The 16693-nt window shown below is 41.7% G+C and overlaps 2 protein-coding genes across 2 annotated transcripts in view; one reads left to right on the top strand and one right to left on the bottom strand.

The window, feature by feature from the left end:
- The window catches only part of ESYT3 (extended synaptotagmin 3), a 36065-nt gene extending 32075 nt beyond the window's left edge, over window positions 1-3990 (top strand). The window contains 5 exon segments of the mRNA XM_086616167.1: window positions 48-137; window positions 678-819; window positions 2299-2403; window positions 2989-3038; window positions 3954-3990. Coding sequence (XP_086472293.1) covers window positions 48-137; window positions 678-819; window positions 2299-2403; window positions 2989-3038; window positions 3954-3990 — 424 coding nt within the window.
- A 1357-nt stretch (window positions 3991-5347) lies between these two features.
- On the bottom strand, window positions 5348-16560 carry CEP70 (centrosomal protein 70). The gene is made up of 16 exons (XM_086615414.1): window positions 16552-16560; window positions 16094-16193; window positions 15810-15933; window positions 15302-15482; window positions 14810-14979; window positions 13508-13567; window positions 12754-12853; window positions 12269-12357; window positions 11839-11913; window positions 10622-10724; window positions 9763-9933; window positions 8969-9115; window positions 8269-8437; window positions 6898-7012; window positions 5868-5947; window positions 5348-5498 (listed from the first exon to the last, which is right to left on the bottom strand). The coding sequence occupies exons 1-16, from the start codon at window positions 16558-16560 to the stop codon at window positions 5437-5439; spliced, it is 1755 nt and encodes a 584-aa protein (XP_086471540.1). The 3' UTR covers window positions 5348-5436.
- Window positions 16561-16693: the final 133 nt, after the last annotated feature.

Raw genomic sequence — 16693 nt, 5'->3', positions numbered from 1 at the left:
GTTAAAGAGCCGTGTTTAAAAGCTTTGACTGTGCCACTGTCTTACAGCGGGACCGAAATGCCTCTGGGAGAGATTCAGCTCACAGTGCGCTATGCTTCCATCCGGCAGAGTCTCGTCGTGCTGGTGAATGGCTGCAGGTAACGCTGGCGTTTGCTGGCATCTCTCTGATAGGAAGGGGGAGAGCTCTCTGAGCTTCTGTCAGTCAGCAAAGCTGGCGCAGAACCACTTGCAGGCTGCCCGGCTGAGATGCCTTAACATAGGCTGACTGCGATCTATGCAGCCTGACTAAGCCCAGGCAGGTGGAAACCACCAGCTCTGGTTAGTGAGAGCGGTCAGCCAGTACTGCTCCCTGCAGCAGAGGTGCTTTCTCACCCACCCAAAACTTCCTCTGAACTGCATTGACAGCTGACGTGTGTTTTGGGGTGTCGTGATAGGCATTCTGACAGGACTGACACCTAAGTTTGAATTTGTAAAGTTAATTTAGGAACTTCGATAAGTGGTCACACACTCAGTAGTGAAAATTGTGTTTAACTGCACATCCTTAAAGTTTTGTATTCTTATGTTCCAACTCCCAAGATAAAAACTTTTGGCCCATGAACCCCTGAAGGGTGGGTCTGATTGTAAGAGAGTCAGTGGGAGAAGCTGCCTTGCTTGTCAACACTGTTTTCTTTTAACAGAAACTTAGTGCCCTCTTCCAATCGTGGAGTAGATCCATATGTTCGTATATACCTGCTTCCAGATAGAAGATGGACAAGTAGGAAGAAGACTTCTGTTAAGAAAAAAACCCTGAACCCCCAGTACGATGAGAAGTAAGAAAACGTTAATTATGATTGCTGCTGAAATGGTTTTGATCTCTTTATAATGAAAGGGTGTACATAAGTTGTGCTCTTCTCGCACCTAAGGATTGTCTCATGTGAACATTTGCAGGTCTTCTGGAAAAAATGGCACTTTAACTGTGATTTGCAAGTACTTAGGTCTGGCCTTGCTCTGCTGTGGTGTTGTCTGACCCGCTGTAGGAGGGCACACCACCTCTCCACCGCCTTCCCTGACCCTGGCAAGGGGGAAGCTGTGCTTGCTTCTTTGCACGCAGCTGTTCCCCTACCCATGTTTAATTCCTTTTCATTGCAGAGGCAATCTTTCCGTTTGGGTACCTCACAAAGCCTACTTCTCTGTTCATACTTCTTGGCCTGATGCTTATTCTGACATCTTTCCAAAAGTCAAAGGCAGAAATGCAAAGCTTTTTTTTGAGACTGGACCATTCTTTGGACAGACATAGATGTCCTCAAGACCTGGTGTGCACAGGGTAAAACGCTCTCACCTCTTTGCTGACAGAGTCATGTCCACAGCTCTGCCACTGGAATGGAATGTGTTCTGTGTAAAACCAAACACAGTAACGCTTAGAAGTAGAGCTCTTTTGAGAGCTGGTTTTAATCCCATATTTAGAGGAAGGTATGCATATGTGAAAATACGTATATTTTGGGTTATCCTGGGTGACTCAGTTTTTTCCTATTTTGGGTCCTTTCTGTATATGTCAGCGTAGGTCAGAAATGGAGAAAACGCTTTAAAATATTTCATCTTAACACTGAAACAGTGTAGAGTTGTGGATTTTCCCTCTGCCTCTTCTCTGGTACTGATTTAGTGACAGCACAGATGTGAGGAACAGCATCTCTTTTTCCTCATCCTCAGCATTGACGTGTCCTGTACACCCTCACTTAAGTGCAATAGATTGAGCAATACTTCGCTCCAAAACACATTACCTGTTTTACAACTCTGACTTGGGGAAAAGCTATTCAGGTGGGCAGAACTTCCACGGTTTAGCTGGACAAACCTCCCGGGACACTGGCTGATGTGTGCGGAGGCGTGAGTCAGAGCCATTAAAAACTTAATTGCCACAGGTTTCAACCTTTGTCTTCTCTTAATGTGGTGTAAGCCTGCTTTGTAAACTTGGGGGGTTGGCTCAGCCGTTTCCTCTGAGTAATAAAGGTTGCATGGAAAACATGATCTTCCATGAAGGGGGAAAATGAAGGCAAATAGCATTTCATCATGGATGCATATTTTCCTCCTTCCCCAGCACAGTGAACAGTCTGAGCAGCAGCGTCGTAGTCTTTCATGAGGCCTGGAAGGCATTTCTTACAGCGTGAATGAAATTAACTACAGAATTGCCTTTTCTGTGTCTTCCTTCTTGGTAAAAGAAGTTCTGGCCGCTGACGCTGTGTTCTGTCACTGTCTTCTGGCCACTGATGCTTACAGGATTTTAATTTTTGACTTGAGTCTCTCTTTTCAAAACTTTACTTCTAGGTTTGAATTTTTGAATCTTTGGAAGATGTCAAGAAAAGGTCACTGGACATTGCAGTGAAAAACAGCAGGCCGTTCATTTCACAGGAGAGGAAGGAGCTGGGGAAAGTAAGTTTAAAAAAGCTACACTACTGATTTAATAGAGCTGAACAGTCGGAATGATTCCTGTAATGCCCAAACACAGTCTCAGTAATAGGGCTAGCAATCCGGAAACAACTTTTTCTGCCAGATTTTCACCTGAAATGAGGCTGTGTCCATGTGGAAGCTTGTGTGGTCTCATGTGATTCGTGTGCTGTGCTGCTTCATTTCAAAAGGGTCCTGGGATGCACTGCTGCCTGTTTGGGAATGGCTCCACTAGTACAAACGTGAAGCTGAGAAAGGTGTGATTTAAAACCCAGAATTTGCCAACAGTGCTTTAAGCTTTCTGTGAACAACTTGGATTCTATGAAAAAGCAAACTGGAATCACTTCTTCAGTGACAGATAAATTTCCAAGTAGTGCTACTAAGATACTGAGCTGCAGGGCTGAGGCTGGCTAATATCCGTGTCCTGGGAATGCAGGAAGCTCCTTTTCCCTTGAGCCTGAGCTGCAGCCCTAGAACGTGAAACCGGGTCTGACTTGGGAGGAGCACTAGCTTAGCTAATCAATTTATACGCAGAATAATATACAAAGAAATAAAATTTCCTTCTTAAAGGTGCGGATTGACTTGTCACAGGAGGATTTAATAAAAGGTTTTGCACAATGGTAAGTTTTCATCTCCGTACTTTCAGACCCTGCTAATTGCTTTGCTGGGAGTTTGCAGGACTGCTGTCGGAGTGCTGGCAAACGGGCTGTGGGTTTTGGTGAGCAACGAGTACTTGACCTGCAAACGCAGGACCAACTTGAGCTGATGGGGTGGTTTTATCGAAGTTGCACGTTAATCCGGTTGCTGTGCCACACCTGCCCTGGGAAGCACTTTTAATGAGAGGCCCGTACGTCAGTTATGGGCTTCAGCATGTTCTAAGTTACCATAAAAGCCACAGGGACACATGAGTAAAAGAACTATGTTTATTAAAGTAGCCTTGCAACAAATTTTAACTTGGATAAAGATCTTAACTAAATTAATACTCTGATCAGCAATATATATATATATGATAAAACTTTAATTACAAAGCATTTATAGAAACTATTCTAATAAGCCACTTACAGTTTTGCTTGTGTGTTCATTGTGGTTCAGACTTAAACCTTAAGCATTAGTCTGAGGCAAAAATTAAGAACCAGGGTTTTTTTTTCCCTTCTATATCTGTAGTTAATGGCAGTAGTTCTTCCTTCTTTCTCCTTCAGTGGAGCCCAAGGAATGCAGCGTGGGTAGTCCAGGAGCTTGCCATCCACATAGGCAGCAAGCCAGTACTAGCCAAAAGAGTAGGAAAACTTGAGTTCCCCTGCCCAGCTTGTGTCTGTGTCGCATGTAGGATACAGCAACTACAGGAGCAGGAGAAAAATGACGTATCCAAAGTTCCTGGTAAAGAGCTGAAGTTTGAGGCCATTTCTGAAGCCTCCTTTGCCATGCTACCTATGAAGCACAAGCAAGAAAGCAGCCCAAGTTCTCTCTGCTGTGCCAGTTAAAACGTTAAAGAAAGTCTTAAACTACTATAATTACTTACTGTGTCTGTCTTGCAGGTATGAGCTGACAAGGAGCAGACGCAAGAAAAACTGATTTCTTCTCATGTACATAAGTTACTAATTTTTCAACTTTATAAGAATGTATATATCTCTTGTAATTAACGTGTTTTGAAGAGTCACTGCAAATTTGAGGCAGTCTCCAGCTCAGGACATGTAAATTTAATGATCCTACTCAGAGATTAGTTCTCACTAAAGTAAAAAAAAACCAAACAAAACCCAACCCCACATTGGGAATAATTTGTCTCTTTATTTTTGCTGCTTCTGGCACACTTCCCCAAAGAACCCTTAAGTGTGAATACTCCTCCCTTAAGGAAGTGTTGTACCTGGAGATATTTCAGCCTGCCAGCCAAGTGTCATTGCTTTGCTCGGCAGTCTTATTTCCCCAGGATCCTATTCATGTTGTTTTAACATGAAAGCATTGTACTGTTAGAAGAATAATTTTCTAAAGAACATTCTTCATCTGTAGGGCTACAGAACCCCTCGAAAGAAACTGCTTAAGACTCTAATAGCAATTTTTTTTTGAGAAACTAAGAAATTGATACTCCGCTGTTCAGAAGTATCTTAGCAGATTGTGGCTGCGGGTATGTACATAATGAGCTTCCAAAAGCAAGGAGATTAGTTTACCAAGTGTCATTAAAGTTTTTGTTTGTGATGCCTTAACGTGTTTTGTTCTTTGTTACAGTACATTTCAAAATCTTGTAAACCTTGACAGTAAAGCATTCTGCCTGAGGAACAGCAGAGTTTTGCAAACTAAGCTTTATTAACATTGTAGCAAAATATACCAAAATATTTTTGGAGGCTTGGTGTACTTGTTTCTGTACAATAAACTTCTAACTGTCTTGCATAATAAACTTGATCTATCCCTTTCTAAAACTGACTTTTGAAGTATGACCATGGTAACTCCAAATCTGTGCTAGGCAGAAGCCCATAAGCCACCACCTGAAGCAACTTTTGAATATTTTTGGCCTAGATTAATGTAATCTGCAGTCTAGCCTGTCTCAGTCCCTAACCAGAAAGAACACTCACTGCGTAACAATCTGCTCTCAGCCCAAACTTATCTGAACATGTAAACAGCATTTTAAAACAGCCTCTCCAGAAAACCACAGTAGGCAAAGGACGAAAGTGTTATGGCTAAGGCAGTTAGAGCACCTTTATCTCATACTTACTGGGTCAGCAATGTTCAAAATGCTTAGTGGTGTAGTATGTCTGGCTTTGTGCTGGGTTCAGTTTCCTACTCTGATGCAGAATGTACTGGTTCTCTCTGGGACTGAGTAGACCAGTTGATAGCAGTTACAGAAAGTCTTAAATTGACCGTGAAACAAGAATTAAGAAAAATGAAAAAAATGCAGCAGCTTTTATGTCAAAAAATCTGAGGCTGTTTATTAGGGTAACAGAGATTAGAGGTAGCTGTAACATCATATGCATCAACAGGAGTGGTCACAGGTAAGACAGTCTGGTCTTTTCTAGCAAGATTTGACTCTTAACTAGCTACTAATTTCAAGTTTCGCACAGCAGGTAAAATGTCATCCAGGTTACTGATCTCTGAAACAGAATGAAAAGCAAGAACGGTACCTAGAACACCTTCAGGTTCAGCCAAAATTTTAACTTAAGTGTTAGAAATACAGCTAATGCATGAAATAAACTCCTCACAACTTTTAAAGCTTTTGGAAAAAACTCAGTTTAGCTTATCTTAGGAATAATATGATTGAATATATGCAGCATAAAGCATTTTAGTCACTTCCCGAGGAAGGAGTGAAAGAAGAGGAGAGTGAGGCAAAAGTTAGCACCTTCCCTCACACCCTCCTTGTGTTCTGGCACACCAGGAGTAAACAAAACACGTGTTAGCTATTTAAAGTTTTAGGAGGAAGCAATGGCATGAAGATAATTACAACTGTTGGAAATATTACTCACCTAGAAGACAGAGCAAATCTTGAATGAGAGCTTGAAATGGTGGAAAGAAGCACTCGTGTTCTTCTATCTTATTGATTATGCTGAAATACACAAGTGAGACTGTCAGGTCAGAGGTGCAAGGGCATTTTAAGTTCATCTCCTTGGCTGTTCTGCCATACTGTGTCATTACTTTCTGAAAACACTGCTACTTAGTAGTACACAAAGCCATCTACATCAAAAACGTGTTCTCAGGTTCTGAAACCTGCAGCCAATGTGTGTTAGCTGTCAAAAAGGGATCTCTAATTTCACTGTTCATGCCCTATATACATCCTTCCTTTCCTCCTTGCATGGCACCAGGTAATTTTTGGCCTGGAACAATAGTCTATGTGTGCTACGTATACTGCCTGGAGGTGGCTCAGAGGTGGAGCAAGGAATGTTTTATAAGCAGCTGTCTTCTGGTTAAACCTAAGGAGTGCAGAAAGGTTGAGGGAGTCAGTACTTTAATTCAGCACAAGTCAGACTTGCTGCCTGCTGCAGTTTTTAGGATGTTTGCAGAGCACATGCTGAATGCAAGCTCTCAGGGTCTGCTACCAAGGATATCTATGTTCTCACCTGCTGAAGATAGAACAAGAGTTGTCCAGTTCCCAAAATACCTGTAGGCAGCATGAGGCATGCGTTCTCATAGCAACTAATACACTTCAATACTACACCTGAAACCTTGCAACACTTTCTCCTCCCACCCACGTGCAGTACTTGCTTCGTCTCCTTATGAAACACACATCCTTAATAAGCTTATTTGATCACCTTATTTATGCAAATGAACAAGATGTTTTGGAACTTTCTGGTCTTAATTTTTCTCTTTGCCAGCTTTATCCTTTTGAAAGTATTCAAGATTTGTTCCATGTAGGAGAGTAGCAACTCCTTTACCCTCACAACTCACTGACTTCGTAACAAGTTACTAAAGTTTCTTTCAGTATCAGTGTTAGCCAGTTCTCTCAATTACTAAATTTGATGTTTGACAAACGGTCGCCAGCGGAACAGCCCCACATACCTGTGGATGTCTTGGGTCCCCAGAAGCTGCCGTACCTGCTCAGTCACGTTCTCATTAACTATGTCACGCAGTTTCCCAACAGTATCCACTACCACAGTGGGTGGAGCTGAACTGTCTGCGGAAAAACAAACACTTCTGTTTCTTATAACAGTAACAACAGGGATGTGTCTTAGGCACAATCCAGTTCTTGCAAGTGCCCAGGTTTTATTTGGTTTTCTCACATCTAGGCACACAAGTTCCATCGTTCACAGAAAACGAAGTGCCTACGGTCAGAAAGAAACTAGTGGCAGCTAGGAATGGTGAGTCTCACTAATCCTTTGACGGCTAAAAAACTTGTCAGAGCTGTGGATTTTCACAGCAGAGCTGGTACTAAAGTGCACCCTACGCCTGTGGAAATCAGCCAACTGAAATCATATCGAGAGAAAGGGTTATTCACTGGGTTCCTGTAACACAGCAGAAGCACGGTATAGGAGTTAGCCAACAAGGAACCTGCTCAACAAATACTCTGTTAACAGCCAGAACTTGTTCTGCTATTGGATTTTACCTGCTTTGACTGCTGTTACTGCAGGTAACGGGCTCCTTGTCCTTTTCTCTCTCAATTTCAGAAGAACTAGGCTTGGAGAAGGCGTCCTCTGAGCTCCATTGGTTTGCCATTACTAGGGAGACACAAGGCTTCCTCATCTCCTGCGCTGGCTGCAGGCAGGAAGACTGCTTCCTTCCTCGAATGAGGCTCTGAAGACCTTAGCAGTCCAGGAGCCCTGCTCTTGGGCTTATACCCTACAGCACAGCCAAACCTTTACACCCAGGAGCAGCAGCAGATGCTCTTCTCCAGAAGTACAAACCAGAAGAGAATGAGTACTGAGGAGTATCTAAGTATGCCTCTGAGTACTGGCACTTAGTGTTTGACGTTCAACAACTTCTTTTAAGTTTAGCAGCATAAGACAGAAGTTTCTGAGGACTGGACATAATTACACTTGAACGAATTACTGACTAGAAATCTACAGCAAAGGTTGAGTTATTTTTTCTTAAACTTCTCTTTCAAGTAGAGAATGAAATATGGTCAAGAAGAATTATGAAGTCGCCTCACAGGAAACAAAGATTTGTGAAAAAATTAAAAAATTCAATTTCATCTGTTACTTCTTTCTTCTGCCTCCCTGGTATTCCTCAGCAACTGCTAAAGGCTTACAAATAATGGGTTTTGCTATTTAAACTCTCGATTGACAGCAACCTATTTTTATCTTCCCCGTGAAGAATATATCTATTTTACTCATTTCTCAGCAGCTCAACACATTTTCTATGAAGAGATCAGCCTTTCACTTTTCTTCTTCCTTTGGAAACGGCCTGAACAGATGCTAGGTGGTAAGTCTTTACCTAGTTCCAGGAGCTCATGGAGATTTCTCATAGCGTTGGTCATTTCCCCAAGCTTTGTGTAAACCTCATTCATTCGAGGATAAATGCCATTCAGGGAATTCACATCAAAGAGCTTCTGGAAGTGAGAGACTATTGCAAACAGGGTTGGGAGGGACGGTGTCTGGCTGTTCTGTAGCAAGCAGAAAGAATAACTCGTCAATGTTACTGCCTTAACAAAGCAAGGATTCTTTTAAACTGTGGAACACTCTTAAAACTAGTCTATGAAGAAAAACGTGTGTAACTTCCCTTCTTAAATCACGGCATTTCAAAAATTCTTAAATCTGAAGACAGATTTTGAAGAGAGTTCTCAGACACAAATACCCAGCAAACCAAAACCACTCTTCTGAAAGCCTCTTCTCTGTTGCTTGGTGAGTATGTTTATGTGTTCTCAGTGCTGACTGAGACAGAGACAGCACAGGGTAATACCGGAGACTACAGCACAAGGCACATTCAGCGCTGGTCAAATGGCTCTGATTAAAGCAGTCTTCCCCATGGTGACTTTATCCATTATGGTAAAACAGCCTTTAACTATTGAAGATGTTCAAACAGCTACTTCTTAAATCCTGCAAGGCTTTGAAACATGCAAATCTAATCACCGTGTGAAGAATGTGTTTAAGAATTCCACAGTAACTTGTGATTATAAACTCCTGGTAAGAATTACCTTCTCCTTATTTTCTATTTCTTCCAAAATTGCATCTACTATGAACTGGAGGTCTTCAACTCGTATGGATTCTGTGTTATCCTGTGGATCTGCAGTGTGCCAGGGCACTAACTCCAGAGACAGTTTTCTCAAGGACCTATGCAAATCCTTTAAAAGGGAGGGGACACAACTTATTTTAGTAACTGCTTAAAGTTGGTTTTGTTATAGAAATGGGCGGATTTTCTGTTTCTCACATGCAAAAACATTCCAGTACTGGAGACAGTAAAGTTTTAGTTCTCATGGAATTTAAGCACAGCATCTTGCTTACATTCTTTGATTTAAAAAGAACGCTGATAGTCTAAAAATCCAAGTACTTCATATATTACAGTTTCAGTGAAACAAGAAGTGTTGGTCACAGAAAGTTTGGTTTTAAACAAAATTACTTCACTTGTATTTATATCAGAACATTACTGTTCTGGCAAGACAAAAGGAAGAAAGAGAACGCATCGTCATCAGTGTGTGAAGTACATAAGACTCCAAAGATTAAGTGTCTTCTTCGGGACTCGGCCAGTGAACAAGAACATTTAGATGATATCCACGGAGGGATATCTCTGGCCTGTACACTGCACATTTTTCACTTTACGATGGTTTTAAAGTGGTATATAAACGGACAACAGAATTCTTTTTTTAAAATTTAGTGTCAAGTCAGGCAATAAGAAAAGCTGCACACAGAAAAACCCGACATGTAGGGACAGACCAAGGGGTGGTCAGAAGATTAAAGGGGCAGTATAAAGCCAAGTTCAATAATGTGTTACCTTTAGGGCCATCAGCTGATCTGCCCACAACTCTACAGTAAGTGGAAGGTGCTCAAATCCACATTCCTGTCCGTTCTCTTTAATGGAATTCTGCACCGGCCCTTTGCTGCGCCTGTATATTAACGGAGGAGCTCTTGGACTTCGCAAAATAGAATCAATATGGGACAACACCTTCGGCATCAAATAACAAATGTTATTGCTCAAACGTGTGACATTTTCGTAATAAAATCCCTCTCCACCACAGCCATGATTGTCTAAACATTAAATCATAAATAGCTCCAATAAGTTACTATCATTTTTTTATAGTAGGCATTTTATAGGTGCATTCAATATGTAATAGATTCAAAGATTTAAAAATATACGAGCTAGAAGATATGTACAAGTAATGCAAATATACTTCCCTTTGAGAGATATTTAACATTTATCCACTTGAGGCATTGTTCCTTCCATGGTTTACATTTTGCTAAGTTTTATTATATTTTTTTTTAATTCAAAGAAAAATAAAAGCCACTATCTCCTCAGGCATGTAAAACCGTAACGTAAGGATCTGTTTTGCCCAGCATCTTGAACAAATCCCCTGTCCTGAAAAGACTTCAGCTAAGTCATCGATTTTACATTTGCCAACCTAGTCTCTGCTTCCTTGCTGTGTTTTCAGGTAGTTTACACTAAGATAGAACCATTAAGAACAAGCCTACGTTAACTGCCAGCTGCAGAACATGACGAATCTTGTGTAGAAGACTCCGTATGAACTCTTAGATCCAAAACAGCATGCTTCAGTTTACACAGTTAAACAAAACTCATGGGTTGTATGTCACTGTAACAGTTCTAGATATACACGGAACAGACAACGTTTGCGTACCTGTAAGTATTGCTGGCAAACGGCCTGCCGCTGATCTGCTCCTGCAATACTCTCAGGTTCCTTCTTTTCTTCTCTTCTTTCTCCAGTACTACTGCCCGAGGATCTACACGCCAAATGCACAGTGAGTCACAGAGTAGCCTTAGCAGGAGGTGCTACTTCTGACTTGATGAGAGAACCAGGTATGTCACACATAAACTTACACCAACAAAGTAAAATCTCCATTTTGTGATGCCTGCCCATAGAATTCCATCAAACTGAGCCAGCTGAAGAATACAATACCTAAAGTAAATATCATTAATTTATCTCAAGTCTCCAGGCTGAGATTATTCCAGACTACATGCTAATTTAGCAGAGACACCACCAGATGTAAAGTTTTTCCTGTTACCAGAGGTTCTACTACAGCTGAAGAGTTGAAATCCAGAGTTTTATGCAAAAGGGTCAAATTCCATGCTCACAGTCTTTATCTGCTTCTGCTTGAACATCCTTCCTGGCTTACCATATACAGCTCTCTACCCGTCCTGCCAAATCTAAGATGACTTTCTCTGAAACTACCATCCAAAGCATATCCATTGCATGAGAGAAAAGACCATTTACATATATGCAATGTAAAATGAAGAACTGAACATTTTTAAAGTTTAAGTGATGCCTTTTTCAGGCTACATACTATGCTATAAAATATTTAGTATTCATTATAGACGTGCACAAATGATTAAGTGAAATTACAGATAAAAACACTGTCAATAATGGATGATCTCTAATACCCTCAATGTATTTTCTTAGCAATGTTTCGGAAAAAAACTAAGTCAATTTTTGAGAATATTATGGACATAACTTCAGCAGCTGCAACATTTTGCCAACTCATACTTTCTCATTCATAATCCATAATGTAACCAGTAGCTTTAGTTATCGTTCACAAAAGTTGCAAACAACACAGTTTGGTCCTGCCTGTGTTGCCTGCCATAGCCCTCAAATCAAATCCAGAAAGATGAAATAAAAAAGACACACTGCTGTGCCCACCTTTGGAGACCACGACATCATTTCAGAGATTCACAGGGTGGTTTTGGAGATACAGTAGCATTTGCTGGCCATAACCAGGCGCTGAGGAACGGTGATAAGGTACCTGCTTTATCAGCTACTATCTGCATTACAGGTAGCAGAGCATCTTTGCCTTAAGAAGTTCAGAGGTTTCACGAAAGTTACTGAAGAAATACACTTACTGGATAGTTTTCTTTAAAGTTTTCTCTAGTTTCTTCACTTGGTGCTTGTAAAGTTTTAATTCTTTTGCAGTTGGTCTGTTAGAAAGAAAAAGTACCAAATTACACGTCTTGCATTTGAAGGTACCTACAAAACTCAGCCAAGCGAAAAAGTAAGAAAGCTTTGCCAGTGCTGCAACATCATTCTGGAAGTGAAATTCTGCAACATTTCTACGTGGCAAGAGCAATAAACAGCAAAATAACCATTAGCAGTTGTTGTGACAGCGTAGGGAGGGAAGGCTGACTGTTGCTGCCATATCTTATTTCTATGAATTGCTTTCAAAGGCAGATTTCATACCACGTTATTACAACTGCTGGTGTTTTCGGTTTCTTTCTTTGTGAAGCAAAGTCTACTGAAGTGCCCTTACAAAGAACGATACTTATCCTTTCTCACCTTATTTCCAAATCTTTCTTCAGATTTATATTTTCAAGCAAAAGCTGTTCATTCCTGGCTTTTGTTTCAATAAGTTGTTTCTGGAAAGACTGCAACGTAGACTGTGTTATTTCTTTTATTTCACTCATTCCATAAGCAACAAGCTTGAACTCTTTAAAGTACATGTGTTAAGGGGTCCCACTTGCCTATATATAGCAAGACAGCGTGGATGAGGAATTACTCAACTAAGATCAAGAGCTTGCTGCATTAGGCTGCAGGTGGAGAACCTGTGGTTAAGGAGATCTATTCAGTCCCCAGCAAAGACAACTCACAACATGGTACTGAATGTTTGCGCAAAGACAGCAAACCTTACCCAGAGAGCTTACAAATTCAGAAGACATAATAAGAACAAGGGGATAGAAATCAAACACTTGTATCCTTCTATGTGGCTCTTGAAGGGTTACCATTTAGAGATCTGCACTGACTTATTCTTAGCAGTTCCATACCGTAAGCAGTGCTCTATAATTAGGAGTAGCATCTAGATTTAAGAATTCTTCCTTGCTTTTTACTTCTCTCTGTACCTGGTCTTCATCTTTTTTATATCGCCTATTGGGAAAAATAAATTGTTTCAGCTTACTGTAATTCGATTACCTCAAAGACCCAAGCTGGTTTAGTTAGCAGTTGTGTATGATCATAACGTTTCCATAAACTGCAAAGTAAACAGAATACAAATTCTGCCCTAAGATCCACTGCTCTTCTCTATTATTCCTGGGAAGCTGTTTCATATAATAATTAAGTGCACTTATTTCTCAAGAGAAATTCCAGTACAAGCAAATCCCATTTCCGTTTTCAAGACAATAATCTCGAATTATAGGAATGTCTCAGGTATCCGCTTGTGGCTTTGTACCATGTAGGCACCGCAACAGAACTGAAAAGCTGGTATTCCTTTCGTGTAGGGAGATCAGTCGACTGAGCACAGGTAATGCGGGGAGGGAGGGGAAGAAGAAAGAATTCCAGCTCAAGTGTCTAAATACCCCCAACTTCTTAGCTGTCCTGGCCTCCTGACTGAGCAGCTGCTCAGCCTGACTGACAGTTACTCCCCAGATTAATCCAAACTTCCATGACCATTACAATCCTTTGCAGTTTCTTACATGCTAGTGACGTCTGCAATACAGAATATTTATCATTATAAGATTTAAGAACAGTAAGAAGTAAGAAAATTTTGAACAGTAGAACCAAAAAGCATTACATGAGACCTACCTTAGCTCCTTTTTCATTTGACTAATTTGAGATTCATAATAATCAATTAGACAAAGAAACCTGCAGAAAGGAAACATGGTATTTTGAATTTCAGATGTGCTCAAAAAAATCATGCCTGAAAGATACCGTGACCAACTCACAGAAACAGGAGACCCTACACAACTGCACTGCACTTCAGAAGTGACTGCTTCCAGTAGTAGGCTCTCCCTCTCATATCAAACACACACAGTCACAATTTTTTAAAACATAAAAGTCGAGTCGTTAACTCTGTACTAGATTAAAAGTGGCAAAATTATTCCAGACAAGACAAAAGCTAAATCCTCCTGATGGCCTCCTCATCTTGTGGCTATGTCTACCCAGCAAGCTTAACAGCAAGGCACAGTCCCGAGCGCTAGGGCTTAGCTACCGTTGCAGGAGGTAGAGAGCCCAGGTCCCACACAGCCTGGAGAACATCCGTCCCCACAGAAACTAAAAGCGCTTTCAAAATAAGCAGTTGCAAAAAACCAGAGCCACAATAAACTGAACAGCTGAGAAACTGCCTTTCTTCCTGAGCACTCTGAGATCGTCTGTTTTGGAGAGACAGATGAGAAAGCACAGGGAACCAACTTCAGCGATCATTCCGCTCCTAGTGAGGGCAAGAGAAAAAGGCTGCGCATGCACAATCCCTTTTAAACGCTTTCCCAGGTAAACACTGCTAGCCAGGCCTAGAAAGCCAGGCGACAGCAGCACAATAAAGCGATGGCTACCTGAGGCCTAAGAATTGGCAAATCTCTGATTACAGCAGAACTACGGAGATCTTACTGCAAGAGCCACGGGCTTGGAATACTTTCAGAACTTCCCCTGAAGTACCTGGGAAGCCTTACAGCAAGCCTACCGTCAGCAGTTGCAAAGATCACTTTCCAAAACTGGAAGGGGTTTTTTTGAGGGGGTTGGGGGTTGGTGTTTTTTTGTTTGGTGGTTTTAAACATTTTAAAATGTTAGAATCCAAGGATGAGATCACCCTAGCAGATACTGCAGTTCCAGAGTACAGTGAATCATTCCCTTCTCTTTGCTGACACCTAGTGTATACAGTGGGTGATAATTTTTTAAGTTTTGCCATGGATTTATCCAGCTCACAGTTGTTATACAAGAAAAAACTACTGCATTGATGTACCTTTTCAAGAATTCATATTTCAGCTTGCACTCCTAAGGTCTCTAGCTTTTTTTTTTTCTTCTTCACATAAATACCGAGAACAGTTACTTTAAAATCTGTTTCTTCATGTAATGTTACAGGTCATTCACCAATATAAGAAAAGTGCTTACTGCTGATCTAGAAGAGACTTGGGAGCTCTTTTGCAAAACCAACAAAACATTTTGTTTTGAGTGACAACGCGCCGTTGCTCCTCCATCCCAACTTCGCACAGCTCCTTCTGCAAACGGGCAATAATCTCCTCCTGTTCTTGCAGCTTTTCCTGCTGCTGTTGATATTTTGCCTGTGAACAGATAACAGGAACATTATGAAACTATTCTAACCCTCAAGATGGAGACTGTGCCACACGTGCCCAAGTAGGCTCTTGGTCCCAAGGAGGCTTAGTACTTGAGTTTTACCCATACTGAAAAGGCAGTGGAAGAAGGATACAGATATTTCTCTATGTTATCACTAGAAAATTCTGTACAGATTGAAAAGTCTTAGCTATAAGCAGTGTACTAACTCTATGACCCTAGACTCATGTTTATTTTGATAAATGTAAATAATTTTAGAGCTTTTAAAACAAGTCCAAAGTTTGAATCGGCAGACAGCACTATCTGAATTACCTGTGAAACCTGTTGATTTTTTTGAAGTTCTTTGACTTGATTCTGTTGCTGGCAAACTTTAGCTATCGTCTCATCTTCCAGCTGACAAATTTTGGACTTAATGTTTTTCACCACATTTTCCAAATCATTAGCCCGTTGCTCTTGTCGAGATGCCCGATCTCGTTCCAGTTGTATCTCATCTCTGAAAAAAAAATATATATACTTGATTTAAATTATTTAACTGAAGACAGTGAAGGATGCACAAGCCTGACAACATTATCTGTTGACACTCCAAAATAGTCTGTGGCAACAGGTATGGGAAATATGGTGCTATAGGAATCAGCAGCAGATGAAATAACGTAAGAGCTCAAAAGGAACTAGGCCAACCAACATTGCTGCAGACTGGACAATAATCTCAGCAAAAAGGTCTTAGGCCTCAGGTGTGACAAGAGCTCCACCTGGCAGCAGACGGACACTGGTAATATTTTTGCTTTGCATTAGCAGGTAAGTCCCTTCCACTACACCTTACCTAAGGCAACGATTGGCCTCCATAAGCCCCTGCATCATCTTCTGCTGTCGGTCAGTGTCGTCCACCAGTGTTTTTAGTGCAAGTCTTATTCCTAGAGAAGACCGACTGTCTAAGACAATCACATCTGGAGATACATAAAATATGCAGAGTCATAACGAAAGGCTTTTAATAGCTGAAGGAGCTCAAATCTCTGCCACCATTCGGAAGCAACGGCTTTAGAGATGCCTTATGCAGTTAGGCTGTTTCCAAATACGATAAAACTTGTAAAAATAGCATTTCCTTACCTGATGTATTTCTGCAGCTTTGGGGGGCGGCAAGACTCACCGGTGTCAACCCACGGCGCCTTAACAGCTTGTTTAAGTTTTCCCATTCCGCCTTCTCCTGCTGCAGGGGGAGAAGGGGGAGGACGATACCCAATGCCCCGAACCCAACCAACGCACCCCAGACCCCGGGAAGCAGGGCCTGGGAAGGAGGGCCTGGGAGACCTTCCAAAAGATCTGCAAACATTATTGGGGAAAAGTGTACTTAACAAGATAGAGAATACTCGGTTTTCTTGAGTAAAATGTACCTGTTTAAAACACCGGGACAACCAGCCCTCGGGTAACCACAGCCCCCGCCCCAGCCCCGAGGGAAGCGCTCAGCGGACGCGGGCGCCTGCTTTGGGGTTGATTGTTTGTTTTCTTTTTATTCTCTTTTCCACCACCCAGCAGGAACAACGGCCGCCTCAGGGCCGCCACAGTACCTCTGTCATGGCGAGACGCCCGCTCTCGGATCGCCGGCGAAGGGGCAGCCCGGGTCCCGCGCCGCCGCCGGAGCACGGGAGAGGAAAGGGGTCGGTTACCAGAACGAGGAGCCTCAGAGCGGGCCCCGAGCGGCGGCGAGGC

Source organism: Tauraco erythrolophus, chromosome 8 (assembly GCF_009769465.1).
Source record: "Tauraco erythrolophus isolate bTauEry1 chromosome 8, bTauEry1.pri, whole genome shotgun sequence".
Lineage (NCBI taxonomy): Eukaryota > Metazoa > Chordata > Aves > Musophagiformes > Musophagidae > Tauraco > Tauraco erythrolophus.
The sequence above is the reverse complement of the archived record's forward strand: the minus strand, read 5'-3'. Positions and strand labels throughout refer to the sequence as shown.

Bases quoted from the DNA above. Each gene is read 5' to 3' on its own strand.
- CEP70 (XM_086615414.1), bottom strand. The intron at 13,568-14,809 runs GTAAGCACTTTT...TCCTTTCTGCAG, and splicing joins AAGTCTCTTCTAGATCAGCA to GTTTCTTTGTCTAATTGATT. The intron at 5,948-6,897 runs GTATGTGGGGCT...TGTGTATTTCAG, and splicing joins GGGACCCAAGACATCCACAG to CATAATCAATAAGATAGAAG.